This window comes from Monomorium pharaonis, chromosome 8 (assembly GCF_013373865.1).
Source record: "Monomorium pharaonis isolate MP-MQ-018 chromosome 8, ASM1337386v2, whole genome shotgun sequence".
In the NCBI taxonomy this organism is placed as follows: Eukaryota; Metazoa; Arthropoda; class Insecta; order Hymenoptera; family Formicidae; genus Monomorium; species Monomorium pharaonis.
In genome coordinates this window covers 4,574,079-4,591,370 of record NC_050474.1, presented here as the reverse complement: position 1 = coordinate 4,591,370, position 17,292 = coordinate 4,574,079, and the positions used below count along the sequence as shown (strand labels likewise).

The 17,292-nt window shown below is 45.8% G+C and overlaps 1 protein-coding gene across 9 annotated transcripts in view; it reads right to left on the bottom strand.

Annotated features, from left to right (window-relative positions):
- Positions 1 to 17,292, bottom strand: part of LOC105832504 (serine/threonine-protein phosphatase 2B catalytic subunit 2) — a 118,351-nt gene that overhangs the window by 61,205 nt on the left and 39,854 nt on the right. For all 9 annotated transcript variants that reach the window (XM_036291068.1, XM_036291070.1, XM_036291069.1 and 6 more), the window contains exon 2: positions 13,662 to 13,865. In XM_036291068.1, the coding sequence (XP_036146961.1) occupies positions 13,662 to 13,865 (204 nt within the window). The remainder of the gene's footprint in view (positions 1 to 13,661; positions 13,866 to 17,292) is intronic.

The following is a 17,292-nucleotide window of genomic DNA, read 5'->3' as shown; positions in this document are numbered from 1 at the left end:
ACGCCGCCGGGTTTATATCGAATGACCGTCGAGCCGTGCAAAACACGCCGCGTGCAACGGCCGATGAGTACCGGAGGGGGATAACGGCCGGGTCGGTGTTGTCGCGGGGAAATAATTTGCGCGGTCCGCCTCGCAGTTTTCCGCGGGCTAAAAAAAAAAAAAAAAAAGATTACCTCTAAGTGACATTTTATTACATGTCATTCAGCGCGCGCGCACTGTACATTCCTGGCCGCGTAAAAACATTTGCGCGCGTCACAAATACGTTGTACAAGCGAGCCTTCTTCCATGGAAATACAACCAGCACAGAAGTAATCGCGATCCGCTAAGTATCTTCAATGTATCTTAAGTACGTGTATTTTCTATTTTCAATTTATTTAATTACGAGAATATAAAGACGTAATATACGGACGCGAGATGTGAGGCAATTGGGGCATAGATTACTTCAAACAACGTTTTAAAAAAATGATGTAACGAACGTGGTAGAGAGTATGTTTTGTATGAATAACGTGCCACAAACGTGGTTAACACAAACGAATGTTTAAAAGATTAGAACATTTTTCGACGGGTCTCTCTCTATGATACCTCAAACTCAACACACACACACACACACACACACACACACACAACCTCAAACTCAACACACACACACACACACACACACACACACACACACACACACACACACACCGTAAAAGAAACATAAAAAGAGATCCCCTAGAAAAAAGGCATTTGTTTTTTAAAAACATACAATGAAGTTGGAGCTTTTTTAGAAGCTTTTTTCAGTAGAAAAAAAGTTCCATCGCTATAGCTTGCGATGACTATTGTGTCGATGCATGGTAATCGATAAAGAACAGAAAATCTCTCGAGTAACCTCCGGCTGATAAATTACTCCCTCACACTCCTCCCGTGAATTACGGTAAAATGGAATAATTCATTTCGTTCGTCGATGACTCGAGCAAATTACATTCGCGATAGGTCCACTCATTATGTCATTTGGCATAAGGTAAGTAGATGCATGCGTTGCAACTAATGTCGCAGTGGAACGTGTCTGTCCACGTTGCACTTTGCGTCCTGCCGAAATCGGCGAGGAATATCCTTTAAAGTAAAACAGATTCACCGAGTTACACAATTTGTAAAACTACTCGTGGCGATTCCTCGTTGAATAATACAGTACGGTAAATTTTCTCATGATACTTAACTCGGCACGACGACGAAGAGAAACAACAGAGGGAAGGAGAATGAAAACCGATCGATACGCGGAATGTCTACCGAAAAAGAAGTCGAGTCATTTGTAACAAGCAATTTAAAGAGAAGCAAATGCAATTTAAACGGTATAAACGCAATAGATTTTGTAATATCTACATTAATAATGTTCTCCAAACAACAATTAATTAACGTTGTTATTAAATTTATTCTTCATGTTTTCTTAACAAGTGCATTTTTAATTTGCTTAATGCACACTTTCAACCATCTCTTTGTTAGGATGTAAAATATTTTAATTTTCGCCATCCTTATTCAATGAGAAAAAGACAATTCTCATCTCTGCATAGTGCGGTTCGCAAAGGCGACCATAAATAATCTTCCGCCGCTACGTGGCCTCACCCGATGATGAATACGCGTTTTCTCATTTTTAATGGATCCGTGGAGACGACCTCGTCACGATTATACGCCAGCCGGGGGTGCACTACTTCTCCACTACTTCAAAGGGAGCGATCGTGCGTGCACGGTGAAACTCATTCTTGCTCTCGAGGGAGAAAGAGTTCGCCCCCGTCCGATATGTCCTCGTTCATAACACGAAACAAATCCATCCCCGTGTATTCTCGGTAACTATCCAACGGTTTAATTAGCGCGACCGGGCTAATTAAGTCGAAGATGTATCTTTGCCGGAGCAAAAGTGAACGCTTCGCGTGTTCCGCTCTTGAACACGAGCGTTTAAAAAAAAAAAAAAGATTAAGAGAGAGAAAGAGTGTGCGTGTGCGTGTGTGCGTATACATTAGATTTAAAATGTAATTTCGATTTCAAGCGTTTTCTTAAAGACGATTAAAGTTCCTCGAGATAAAACACGAGCGACTGTGTGCTTAACGGACACCGGCGAGATAAATCTCGGCGATGTGGTAACTTTACCTTACTCAAACGCCTCGTTACATCGGGCGCTATCGGCGCGGCTCAACCACGTCGCGTCGCGCCTGCTACTCGAAGATTGTATTGCGTGTTGAAACAGGCGGTCTCGGTGGTAACGAGACCTCGAGTCCCCGGCGCCTGTCTCCCGACCGTGCTCTAACGAATCGCTCGTGCGATTTATTCGGGACGTACACGAAAAGAAATTTCGCCGGATTACCGCGCGCGGTCGCGGCGATATCCGCGAGATCGCGCACGTCGGAATTTTATTTGCGCCGTACGTCGCCGCGGCACGTAGATTAAAGCGACGTCTCCCGGAATATCTGTACACGGGCGCGATAGGGACACACCGTTAATTCGCGGCACGTAACGCGCCGCGGCAGGGCCGGCCTTACGTGTAACAATGTAACGGGAAAACCGTTCGGCGAAACCCCAACGATTCCACGACGCTTCCTGAATTCTCGCCGACTAGGGCGAGCCATCTCCTCGCGACTCCGAGATACCAATCAGAAATCTAATATTTCAATGGCTGAAAGTAGCTGAAAACGGAGCTTATACTCTTTCTTTGTCTTCCTCTCCCCTGTTTCGATAGCGCGCGCGATAGCTCCCCTTCCATTTTTTTTCCGTCTTACGATCGTATCGTTTTTTTTCTCTCGTAAATACGAGACTTAACTGTGACAGGTAGCAGATTGAAACCCTCGATAAAAATTAAAGACTAAATAATTCTTCGCGGGCCCCTCAGTATCCGCGAGTGGGAGAAATCGACCCTTGAACGCGAGGGCGTTTCTTCGTGATTCGTGCTTTCTTTTTCCCGACACCCGTTACGAGCCCTTATCTCTGGCAGCCGTATCTACGGGGGAGTACATGCACCCTCGCGTGTCACGCTTGCGGGATATAAAGCGAGTCCGCCCCTCGACGGACGAAGTTGCCCCGAGGAAGAGAGGAGAGAGAGAGAAAGTAAGAGAGAAGAATAAGCCGCTCTACGAGCACTTAAAAGTTGTCCCTAAAGGCACTTTGATAAAATAAAATAAATATGTTGGCGGAAAAAAGTAATTTCGAATATTTGCGCGTATAAAAGTAATTTCCAATATTTCGTCAGGACGAAAATGTTTCGGCCGTTGTTACGGACTCAAAGTAACAGACTGCGCTACGATTCCCCTCTTCCCTCCGCCTGATAATATCCCGACCGGAATCCCGAAATAACGAATACGCCTCTGAATGGCGAGCGTTCCGCTCTCGTGACGCTTCGATTAACCGCATTACTTTCTCCTCACGAACGGCAAGAAACGATGGGAACGGCCGTTCGCATATAAATTAATCGCCGTCGCGACGTCGATCCTCCTTCTCAAACCACCCCCTTCCCCCTACCGCCCACTCCCGGTACACTTTCGTCGCCACCCCGACCGGACACGCGGCGGGGAATCGGATCGATGGCAAGTTCGAGGGGAGGGAGGGGGGAGGGGGAGGGCGCGATAATAAAAAAAAGTGGAGTTTCGCTTCGAAATAGATTTCAATTTACGATCCACGGGCCGGGCTCGACTTGAGGGCGCGGTAAATCCCGCGCTATTCCACCAACTTACTCCGCTAACTTTTATCGGCCCTGACTGGAATCGGCAGCCTTGAACCCGCGCGCGCCGTGGCCCCGCCGCCGTCATCCTATAATAACCCCAGCATGCACGTCGAGTCTCGGGACACACTTGCTCTACATTCCGCACGACTATACACCCCTATCGCGGGGAGGAAGGGACAGGGGGTGTGGCGGCCGAGCGACTTTCGTGCGACTGTCGGCCGCGAAACAACGAAACGTCTGCCTTCTCAGTTTCAAGGCGCAATATCGTGTCACTCGCGGCGCGTAATCGCTCGAATCGTGTATATAACTTTTCGAGGAGAACACGAACGCGCGCGGTCTATGTAAGGTGGGTTGAGACGCGCCGGAAGGCGCGAATAAAAAGTGAAACGGCGACGGATTTCCACCTGCGAAACTCTGTGCCTTCGCGATATCAAATATCGATATCAGACCGGACAGCGTCGAGCGCCGAAAGCGTAGCGAGAACCGTCGGGATTCATTTTTAATTACAATTATGATATATAATGTCTGAGCGTACGAATCGAATCACCGTGCTTTTTTTTTTTTATTCCGCGGGAAAATGGAATTAATATGTTCGACCGTAATATCCCGGGGATGTTTATTCAATCGCACTTTTCTTTCTCATTATTTCGTGTAACCATACGGTCCAAGAGGCAAAAATTGTGAGGGGTTTCCTACGGCAGAATGAGATCGAGATAGACCCTAGAAATTGGTGGTGCGCCGTTGCCGGCCAATTGCCTGATGAAGTCTCTCGCGATCCCGACCCTCCCTTGTTTCGTAAAAGTCGGTCAATATATCCTCGGAAAAAAACATATACGTAAGAAAAGGAGAGAAGAAACGTCGTGGAGTTTTTTTTTTCCCTCCTTTCTACGCGATAGCCGAACGCTTCGCGGGACGAAGGAGCGAGGGCGGAAGGGCGGGTGAAAAATAAGGCAAGGGTGGTGCCACGGTAATACTGGCGGCCAATAAAAACGCGAACACGAAACAACGTCGGTGCTCCCAATCGTGCCCGCCGGCTGTGAAAGTTGCGCGATGCATCGCCGGATGTCGTTCGCTAAATCGCGGAATCGCGGTCCGCTCTCTCCGAGCGTCCCTGACCTCGCCGCAGCAAGGCGCAAGGTCCAAGGATACATCCGGCGAGGTAAGCTCAACCTCGAGAAGGAGTCACGAACTGCGTTATTGAAACCCACCCAGATAGTATCTGCGAATACGGGCTAATCGCGTAATCGGTTACTCTTAATTATTATGGTCTACTATGAGCGATATGCAGACCCCCGGAGATGCCATCGCCTGGCCCGTTTACGTATTTTTATTCGCGTACGGGCATCTGGCACACAATAACTTACAGGGTGTTCCTCGCTGAACGCACTTCCGCCGAATCCGCGGATACCGTCGGCGAAGAGAACCCTTCGTCGTAGTTTTTCAAAATCTTTAACGCTGTATATTTCCATCAAGTCTTCCCAATTAAGAAGTCAAATCCCTATATAAAATTAATACAATATAATTATTTTTTTCTTTCTTTTCCTTCAAGGCTTAGTTCTCGAAAGCTCCTTCGTCTTAAATGGCTCCTTATTCAAAAGCTGCGCGATCGTCTCAATGTGTACATAAGAAAAATCAACTCGAAATTGATCAAACAATCCGCAATTTCAAAGAAAGTAGCGGAAAACACTTTGCATATTCAGCGAAAGAAATAACAGATAGGCGGAATAACGTTTTATGCTTAGTAACTTGACGATTTAATAAATCGCGTTTCACATTTATCTTTTATATATACATATATATATATATATATATATATATATATATATATATATATATACATATAGTTATATATGTTCTCCTCCTTCTCGTACATTTTATTAAGCGGTCGTTAAACGTTAATGACAAACGACGAATAGTCCGGTTATGCGGCAGAACGTACAACGACGATCCCCGACGATCTATGAGAGACGTTTACTGTGCTATAACCCGGTTCCCCTCGGCCTGTCAGCATTTACTGGGCCACTCTGAAAACTCATTATGCCTAGGCACCCCGCGTTTATGCTCGATCTTCTTTTTGCCGACGTTGATGCACTTTAAACGTGCCATTGCAAGCGCGAAGTGCCTATCGCGACAGTCATCACCCGTCGTTCGTTGAACGAAAACAATATAAAATATACTGCAAATTGATTCCCCGTCGTTCGTAGAAACTTGTGCAAGGGGCAAAGGTAGAAAAGTGTCCTCTATACGTATTAAGATGGACATATATGAATATTTTTATAGCAAAGTCTCGCGACGCAAATTTTTACCGACTTCGGGCTTGCGCTTTTACGATCATGGATAGTAATTTCGAGAAATAGTCCGCGGTATAAAGCGCCTGGCTGGCAAAGCGCCTACGTACTTTGAAAAGCACAGTCGACCTAGTTTTGCGCAGCGCTGCGTCTTAGTGCATTCCGACTTGCGTTTTCTGTGTTACTTCTTTCCCGCGTCTACGAGTTTGCAGCGCGGTTTATACGAGAGAACGACCGCTAACCGCTTTACAGCCATAAAGAGAGAGAGAGGAAGAGGTAGAATGTGCGGCGGTAACCATGAAACTTGTAGAGAAACTTATCAAATCGATAATACACCATCTCCCTCTCTCTCTCTCTCTCTCTCTCTTCTCTTTCTCCCTACCCCCTTTAAACATATATATCAATAAACGATGTATTTATTATGTCTTTATTTTAAAATTTACGCAAGCGTATAAAATTATCGCATAATTATATTACTTTCAATTATTCCGCGAACAGCATCGACAAATCATTTCTATATTTTCCACAGACGCCTTTTCATAACCGTTAATTTGCCTTCTCGCAAATAATAATCTCATAATCGTTAATCCGGACGGCATTGATCGTATCTATTTACCAATCTCGGGCCGTTTATATATATATATAATGAAACTCGTTTTCAGCGCTTTTGCATTTTCTCGCTAATTGGAGATCCTTCGCGGACAACATGATCCATTAGCGACGGTTACGAAATGACTTCCCCTTTTCGCTATCTTGAGCAGTAATGATATCGGCATACCGAGTGCACTCGGACATGCGCTCGCGTTTGCAGATAATGGATAGCTTTGACGGTCCTCATCCTCATCCGAGAGAGAGAGAGAGAGAGAGAGAGAATGTGTGTGTGTGTGTGCACAATGCACAAAAGTACAAATTGTTATCTCTCGGTAATGCATCCGGTCGGAGCTTCGATTGTAGGAAAGGCGATCGTTCACATTAAAGCGCGCTTCATTTAATTCATTCTTTTGTCTCCGGTCGACTGACGCGCGCGTTAAGCTCGTAATTGGCGCGAGGATAAAACCGAATTCACCCTCCGATCGAGCAAATTGGTCCGGCGGATTAAATAAATAATTAAGGCCGCTATCCCACGCCGTTGACTGACAATATGCATAATTATCGACAAAATTCGAAATTAGAGAGATGAGGCGCGACAATGTTTTCCTAATAAAATAATTAAAAATTTCTTAATAAAATATAAGAGAATACGCCCCTCCGTATTCGATAATCATGTAATGACACAGTCATCATTCCGCGTTAAAATTCGAATTAACTCCGGCGATCCGCGGAGCTTCTCGCGTATCATTATGTAACGTGCTCCTTTGGATCCGTAACAAAGTTGTGCCCGTAACAATTGTATTACCAGGATCGTACGTATCGAGGAATATTGATTTAAGTCGGATCGCATCGACCGTAAAAGTTCACGCGTGCCCAGTGTATAACTCTGTCAGTAGTCAAGGATCAAATATCGTACTTTTGAATCCACGTGGAGAAAGAAATGTTAAACCTGACAACCGTCGCCGGCTTTGCGCCCTCCTTTCACGACCCTATCCCGATATCGATTGCACGTCTCCGAGAATTCTGTGTCTCCGAGGATGTCCCTTTATACGAACACATCGTTTCGCGTATCGTGGAAACGGAATTTGTATTCGGATCAGTACCGGCTTGGGAAATCGATTCTACGCCATCTCTGCCCACTTTCGCCGACTTCCTTCCCGCATCTCCAGGGAGATGTCTCGGTTAAATCATAATTATTGAATTATCCCGGTATCGATTCGATCGCGAGCGAAGTTGGTACACCGTGCAGTCTGTTCAATCTAAAAAGGACAAAGGTATTTTTCTCTCTCTCTCTCCCTCTTTCTTTCTCTCGCAGCGTACACAACACCACGCGAGCGCGATATTGGATAACATTTTAATTTTACAGTTATTTACAATTTACCCCGTTCGCAATTATTTACAATCTACACTCATCTTTTACATACTCAATTTAAACACCGGAACCTGTTTTTCAAGATAGTGCGGAAATAAATATTTTCAAAAATAGAAATAGAAATACGCGTACTCGTGCATATTTCTGTATATTTGATACATTTAAATTTAAAACGGAGGAAGTGCAAAATACTTTTACGCAATATTTTTGCGGAATATTTTCCTCCTACGCCCGATAAAAATTTCGCAGCGTGCTGCTGCGCCGATGTAGAACAGATTTAACACGATGTACTCGGCCTTGCAGATATCAACGCGCGCGAGCTGATATCGGCTACAAGACACTACGTATGCATTAAAGCATCAAGTATTAAGGCCACCTCTTCCGCAAGAGCTTCGATTACGCGTTAAGGGAGAAAATTGGGGGGAAACTTCCTGTCCTCCCTCCCCCGTTGGTCCGACAGGCGCCGCCGACCGAGCGTACAGGCTTCGTCTCGTTACCATTTAATAAGATAATTAACGACTTCGCGTGCGGAATTTCGTCGCCACATCGCGCTGACGTATTAAAAGCCCACACATACAAATACACACGTATACAAAATATATATATATATATATCTCCCTGTCTCTCTCTTTATCTCTTCTCCTATTTCACTCTCCCTCGATTAATATGCTCCGTGAGTTATGCAACTCTACGCCCCGCCCCCCCCGCGTTCCAGGAGGAGAAAATAATTTTCTAAATAATGTACGCTCACATATGAACGGGTCCGCTTGTCGTGCCCGGAGATTTTTTGCCAGTTTTTGCATTTTGACAGCTTTACGCCACGTGCGATCCGACGACGCGGGTGTGCGTCGTCTAACTCGGTCGGCGCGACTGTTGCGTAAAAAAACTCGCGAGTCGGCCGGCGGAGTCGAGAGCCATCGTCGCCGCGACTGTATAATGGTCCTCCGGTAAATCCTTTCGTCCAGAGAAACGAACGCATTATTGAAACGTCAAACCAGGAAGCTTTTATCCGCCCCGGGGCTTTCTCGCCTTTCGTATTACTAACTCGGCGTATTATCGCCCGGCGGAAAAAGAACGCGAGAACAGAGCCTCGTCAGCGAGTAAAAGCTGCTCAGTTTTTCCCTCCCCCTCCCCCCTCCGCCACAAACGCCCGCCACGCCCGTTCCGTTCCGTGTAAGGGTGTAATCAACGTGTAAGCAATTATCCCGGGATTCGTGCGTCTGTAAGTTTACAAATCAAATTCAACGCAAACTTTTTTGCAAAGGAACTCCATTTCCACTCGGAAACTCGGCGGTAATAATCCCGAAATGTTCAAATTCATGACTGTGCGACGGCATCGAGCGATACCGATCGCGACGTTAAGTCCCGCGTTATTAATTGAGAGGGAGAAACGGAGGCGCGATTGTACGTAACGTAAAATCCGGCGCGATCAAAAGTAGATACTTCGAATGTATATATATTTTTATATCGTATGTTCTTTTTCTCTCTCTCTCTCTCTTTTTCGCTTCCACATCCTGTCGGTTATCGACAAGGTTCAATATTTAGACGGACAATATCGACGTGGCAGCGCCGACAGACGATAAACATTTAATGCTTTTTAGGATGCTTTATAGAGGCCGAACAATATTGCCGCTGTGTTTCATCTCGGTACTTGCCGCTTCTCTTCTCCTTCACCTCCTCCTCGTTCTTCTGCTGCGTCGCTCGCACTTGTATGAATAATTTATGTTCCTACACACACACATACACACCCGGTAGTCGAGTTCGGTCAACACAACGCTCGCATAACCGTGTTTCCGGCTCCGTATCAATTTTGCCGCGACAAGGCAGGAAGACAATTAAGATAGCGCGCCGTTGGATAACAACCACATTTCCTTTCGAGTCTCGATTTTCCGTGCCAAGGGAAAATAGGGGGAGGGAGAAAATTATGCAACAGTTAATTCCTTCGGCGTCTCTTGATACCGATAAACCGCCTTTGACTCGGATGTTTCATTTTCTTTCTAGATGACCGCAATCGAAGCGCGCGATCGGAACGGAGCACGGATTGGATTCTCGATCGAACGCAAATTTACAATACAATCACGACCGAAACGAGCGGGGACCGAATGATTCGGCAATGTTTGAGTTAGTGAAATTAAACCTTTATTTACGTGCCGGCGAGAGTAAGGCTTTAAGCAAAACGAACCCCTCCCGATCGGATCGCTTACGAATGGAAAATCATTTCGGGTGAACTAAAATCGGGCTGCAAAATTGCGCGGTGTAGCTATGACAAACTCGCTCGTCCTCTTGTCTCGAGATACAAGAAATTTTGAATAAAAAAAAAATGGAAAAATTTAACATTAGATATTAACATTAAATATCATCAAAATTACGAGTTCGATAACACGAGTAAATGCTTAACACATACATACATCGCGTTAAAAGGAAGCCATTTTAGAGCGATCGCGCATTTTCTTTTCTCTTCGCAGAGATAACGTTTCTTTCCTTAACGATGCATTAACTTTCAGGATCGATAATTAGCTTTCCGATCGCTACTCCCTTCCATCTCGCACAAGCGCGTTCGCGGGGACAGTAGTAAAGCTTTATGAGCGCGCCTAACGAAAGAGCTCATTTCTGGAGCGAAAAAACTTGCAGGGGCGAGAAAAAAAGGCAAAAGAATATTAATGCAACGTCGAAGCGATTATCGTAACGCGCCGTTTCACCCGGCTTATAACGCTGGCGCTAAGAGAGGCGCAGGCCAAGTCGGACATGAGAGCTGAAACGAGCCATTTCGCTCTATGGGCGTGGAAATGGCTGTTCTTTCACGGCGCAAAGAAACCGCACTAATCGCCAACGGAAATCCCATTCGGCTACACATTCGAGGAACTTGTTATCATTAATTTGAATATCCGTTTCAAGTTCGTTTAGTCCCGTTCCTACAATAGAAGTCGTAAGAAACTGACCAATCACGGTCGAATGTGAGGAGAACAATCGATTATGACTGGTCAATTCCTTACGGGTCAAGACTTACTACTCTTATTGCAGATTTCCGGGCTTACGCGGAAATTTTCTTTCGAATGTTGCGGAAAATTTTAACGACGTCGTTAGCACGGTTTATTACTTATGCATGCTGCTTCTTTGGATTACCAAAGGAGTCTCCAAAGAAAGAGGAAAATCTTACCTCGTAAGATGTTACTCTCGTTGCCCAAGTCCGATATAATTACATTAATTTTTAAGTTATTGGTCTGATTATTGATTGCGAAAGACGGCCAGCGGTTTTAATTATAAATTAGAGTTGTGTTGTCAGTGAAAAATATAGAAAAATTCGAAAGAAAGAGAGTGAAGAATCTTTTAAACCAAGCGATTAAAGCGTTTTTAAATATATATAAGACGTATTCTTGTAAATTTAATTAACGGCTCGGCAGAACACCAGAGTAAGATATATTAACTTCAATTGTGGCTCAATTAAAATTTTATTTCGTAAGACTCGAATTATTAATAACATCAAAGAGGCACTTATTACGTAATCCAATAATTAAAATAGATATTTTTGATGCACGATAATATACAACCGCACTGGAAACGGGGGATCTAAGCGGTCGTAAAGTGTCGTCAACTGAATGACCTCGTGTGAGGATTTAACGGCAAGGTGGTTAAGAACAATCGAGGGTTATACGTCGATCAAAGAGAAACGCGTCGCGAAACCGTACGAATGAAAAGAAACCTGACCGCTTCAAGGGAAGACTTCAACGTGCCTTCTTCTTCTTCCAATTATCCAGGCGCAATTTGATCCTTCTCGCCACCGATCCGAGACGTCGCGCTTAATAAAAATCGTCAGATCGGTTCGCTAATTATTTGTGCAATTGCTGAGTAATTGAAATAAAAACGCATAAAAGAGTAAATAATATAATCCTCTCTCCACCCCTCCCCAAAATATATATTCACACTTCCATATCCTGAGATAACAATGCAACAAATCGCAAGCTCTGAAAGAGCGGTATTTTTAGTAGCAAATAATTTCAGAAATATGCATATCAATTTTTCATGCGAGGCACGTGGTAACCGTTAATTAATTTTCCGATAGGTCAGCGCGCCTCGCGCTTTCTTTTCTCGCGTTCCGGATTAACGCCGCTCCCCCGGCGTATTCCAATGCACGTCGCAGTTCATCAGGCGGTTTAACGAAGCGGCCGGGAATTTCGCGGAACGTCGCGTCGACCTCTCGGCCAAATTCTCATAAATTCCGAGATTGTCGAGGGAATTCGATCCGAGTATAGCGTCTAATAGATGCGCCTTCGTCGTCACTTCGTCGTCGTAGATAACAGCCGATACCGTGAGCTTCCTCGCTGCTTTTGGCACACGTGTCGCTCGAGTACGGGAGCAGGAGAAGGAGGAGGAGGAGGAGGAGGAGGAGAAAACGAAGAGAGTTCCGACAGAGAGAAATTGCGGTGCGCCAGGCGTCTGATCGTCGAATGCGAATCCGCATCGCGGGTAGAGTGGCTGCGGGGGGTCGTCGGGTAGAAAGATGAATTACGCCGCGGCGAGAGAGAGAGAGAGAGAGAGAGAGAGAATGCATGAGACGCGCGCGAACACCGAAAAGGAGCGCGAAAAAGCGCGGTGCGAAACGAACGGAGAGTGGGACATCCGATTTCCATCGGCTACCCTTCCCTCCCCCCCCCCGTGATCGACGTGATAATAAATCTAAGGCCCCGGATTCGCGCTGACCATCGATTCCGATATATGCGCCGGGCATATGCGCGGAAAATATGCTGCAGCAGCATGCGGGTGGCCACGAGCGCGCGTGCACGCGACACATTGATCTGATAGATGTTATCGGAAGCTATACTCGCCGCACGGGGGTGAAATGTATTCTCGAATAAACGAGTAGGTTAGTAAAAGAAAGAGCCCTTAGCCGTTTCTGTATCCCCGATACAATTAATTGTAATAATTTATGTTAATTATTTCACGATTATCGAAGACGTTCATAAACGATTAGGAGGAGAGTTAAAGCCGATATTTCGCAGCTCTCGCCGATCGGTTATCGGAGTTCCAACGTAATGAAACAATTATCCCGTTAATTAAAAGCGAATCAGACGTCGTGGAAAATATTATTTTACGTGAAGCCTCTCTGTCTCTCTCTCTCTCTCCATTCCCTTTCTCTCGGATCGAACACCCACTTTTCGACGTTTTAAAGGTGACTTCGCGATAAGCTAGGGAAATTCTTCGAAAAGACATAATGCGAATACGGCATGGCCCATTAATCCCTTAATGAAAGTTGTATCGCGGCGATGCGGAAAGTAATAACTGTCAATGATACGTGCGTAAAAGGACGAGCGGCGAGCGGCAGAGGAGGAGCCCCGTGAAAGGGGGACGAAGAAGAAGAAGGAAATGGGAATCGATCCGAAGTAGCCGAGGATGGGATTTATTACGTTCTCCTATATTCCGCGCGCTTCCAGAACAATCAGCGGACGCCACAAAGGAGGCCGTCGCGACGAACTTAATTCAAAGATAATTGATCAAGGCGCGAACCAAATTTTCGATTTCAATTAAAGCGCGCATATCTTATGTCCAATTAATCCGTGACGGGCTCGCGCGACACGTCGCCCGGATCGACGGCGGTTTGTCTCGCCGATCGTTAAGTCACCGCTAGCCGGTGGCGAAGATCTTTTATTTATTTATTCACTCTGCCGGAGGCAAACTTAATTTACGAAACGAGATTTAACAAAAACTAGGTTGAACTTTGACTCACCGGTGACCGGAGCCTCGATGTCTATCATAGTCCTCTCCAAGCGTAGAAGGGCGGCTCCCTCATTGATTATACGAAGGGCCGCGGCCTCGTCGATCCTACCTTCGAGGATAAAGTGTTGCTTCAGGACCTCCGGCCGCGGGGCTCCTGTTCGTTCGTCGAAGACTTCTGCCACTGTCATTTTGTGCGACGGTGGAAACGGAACATCTGTTGACAACAAAATACGGTTTGCGATGAGAAAGATATATATAGAAATCCAAATATAAATACGCGAAACATCTATCATATAAAATTATAAATATTTTGCGTAGTCGTTTAAAACGCTTTAAAAAAAATTTCTCTCCGCTCCGAGTATGTACATATAAACCTTCCTATAAAAGCGGCAGATTATCTCCCGATCTTGTACGGCAAAAGCATTAATTACAGTCGAGCCGCTCACCGGTAATCCCAGGTGACAATTAAATGTCCTTTTTTTTTTACGAGATACGAGCGGCGCTACAAAGCGATTCGTCGGATAAATCTGCGCACACGCACGCATGTACACACACACATACACACACACACACACACGACGATCGTGCCTAAATATTGATCGAGCGACTTTGCGCGCGAAACGAAGCGCTATACTCCTCCCCCCTCTCTCTTCCTCTCTCGTAAGAATTAATGTACATGTTATGTACACGTTACACGAAGGAACCGCAAACGTTAAGACGCATAATCTCGTTTTTCCTTCGCGTTTCGTGCCCGCGCTGGGTGCTCGTGATTTACGGGGTTTCGAGTCTTCTCGTGCTCGCTTTAAATCGCGGTTCGCGCTCGCCGAGAATTACGCAGCGGACCAGAATCGCGTATTTTCATTTTCTCGCCGCGCGGTAGTGCGAAATACGCTCTGGTGCCATGCTCCATTTGCTGCACCTTGCTCCACCTCCCTCCGCGTTTTTCGCGACATGTCACGCGTGAGTGAAGGAGGGTCTTGAAGATCTCCGCGCCGCGAGGATGCGATAAAAGTGTTCGTGCGTTTAATTTCGTGTAATTACGCAAGGTGATTGCGTAACGCGTCAGCGTTTACCATTCGTTCATGGCGATCGAGACGATTACGCAACGTAAAATCATTAATCGCGCGTACACATTGCGCGATTCATCTTTACTTGACGCTTCTCGAGTAGGCAGCTGAGAAAACAATGGACGTAAAAAAAAGAAAGAAAAAAAGGAAAAAAAAAAGAAAAGAAAAAGAAAAGAAAAAACCGGGATTCTTCCATTCATCGTGGACTCTGCCTCGCGGTGCGCGAGGAGTTTCAAAAACAATTCTAACACCTTCCTCAAAGGAAGATTTTAATCGCGAAATACTTCGAGTCACGCGTCTTCTCGATAAACTGGTTGGTGCTAATGTTAACTGTAAATTACCATTTCACCTCGCCTTTCCTCTCACTTTCTCATTTTCGTCTGCCGGCTACTTTTTAAAAGTCCTCTACGCATCCGTGTCAGGCGCACGGTTGAAACGACGCGCAATAAATAGAAAAGTGGATATTTCAATTGGCCGTGGATCGATAACGATTCACGGGGGAATAGGTAACAGGTGGGCGACAAACGGAGGGGGCATCGTCGCGGACAATATCTTGCATTCGGTCGGCCGGGCCGATGCAAAAACGTACGGCACTCAAGGTTGAAATCGTTGTTATTGCCACGCGGCACGCCACGATCATCGATCGACCATTTCCCGCCAAGGTGAAACGCGCGATTACCTGGCGTTTCGTATATCGGGACCTGTTCCCTTTTCCTGGTGATACGCAGCTTGACGGCCGGGCTATCCGAATCCTCCGGGACGTTCCGTTCCGTTAACGTTGTCGCGCTGGCGGTCTTCCGCACCGGCGGACTCCTTCTCAAACCCTTCTCCTTGGACTTCTTCGATCGTTGGGGCGATCGACATAGATTCGACATGTTTGCGAGCCTTTTCGACCAGTAGCTCCCAAAGCAGCCGTTACTCTGCTTCTTTATCATTCGCTCCAAGTACTGCTGCGCGTACTCGATGTTTTGGTTGTATTGCTCGTCGAACGTGTCGGTCTCGAACGTCTCGTCGTCCTGGAGGAAGCTCGGCTGGCCGTCCGAATTAATCGATTTCGCATCCGCAGGACCACGAGCCTCCTTCATCCTCGGTCCGGCGGAATCGACGATCGTGTCCTCTCGGTTCGGATGGCCGCTTTGTTTCGACTCTCGAAGCTGATCGATCGAACTGTCGGACATCCCTTTCGACGACGGGCTGTCGTTGCTCGGCGCGGTCGAGGCAGCACATTCGGATGTCAATTCGTCCTTGATCTCGTCTTCAGAGGTCTCGTTAAGGGTGGACATCCGCGGCATCTCCGCGCTCGTCGCGAGTTGGATGTGCGAAATTTGCGCCGACAGATCCTCGCGGATATATCTACTCATGGAGCTGCCTTCCCTGACATTCGTCAGGGTCGTGTCGGCCTTCGTCGAGTCGTGCAAATACTTCACCTCGGCCTGCGAACTATTTGTTTTCTCGAGCAACAACTCGTCGCACAATGATGCATCCGACGTGACGTCAACGGCATGCATCGTCACGGGCGTAAACGGAGAATTTTCCGCAGAACGGTACTGCCTCCATTGTAAAAGCTTGTCGAATCTCGGCGTGGCGTACTCCTCTACCTGCTGAACTGTGCCATTGGGATTCCGGAACGTCGTCGTCGGCGTCGAGCACAACGCGACGGATGACGGCGAATCGTTCTCTTTCGTAGCAAAGGACGCGTCTCCAGCGCTATAATATAGTATGCTGGGTTCCTCTTCGTGCTCGGGTGTACGAACATCCTGCTTTTCGTCGGACATGTTGAAAACTGGGCGATCACAAAAGCTCTTGGAAGACGTCGATATCGCGTCGACGGGAAACGATGGATAGAATGAAACTCTAGGGCGGAAAGCCGAGCCCATTGGCCATTCGCATTACGGCATTGAAATTGTAGAAATCCTAATTGGACGGTATAATCGATATAATCGATACAAATGCTCGCTTATGCCAGGAGGTGGCGACATATCCCGCTGTCTTCTAAAGTCCCTATAAGACAGAGTCTGGCCAGTCAGTTAATTTTGTGAAAACACGACGGCGCACTGTGGCGATGTATAGTAAATAGTGCCTTATTGCACGAAAATATAGGATAAAGTTTAACTAATATGTTATTATTGAAATTTTCTACAATTTCTTTTAATTCATTAGTATTGTTTGTTGTAATGTTACAAAAATTTATATTACTTTTTATTTTTACTTAAAAAATTTATTAAAAAAGTAATATAAATTGTTTTCAATATAATGTTGTTAATTTTCTCAGTTTATTTCCTCTCAAATTATTATACTTCCCATAACAATTACTATTAGTTACGACATGCTTTCACAGAGTCTGTTTCTACCAATAAGGTAAATCACGTGGCCAGACTCTGTCTTCTAGGGACTCTATAGTTCTCGAAACGTAGCCTCGACACAAAAGGTGGTATTCACTGTCTGAAATAATGTCTCAAGATACTCGCCTCTGTAATTGGTTTATCTTAAGACAGTACTTAAGACGTTCTTACAAGAACCAATTATAAATGAATACCGGAAATCGAAATGCTAACTATCTTGTCAGCCATGTTT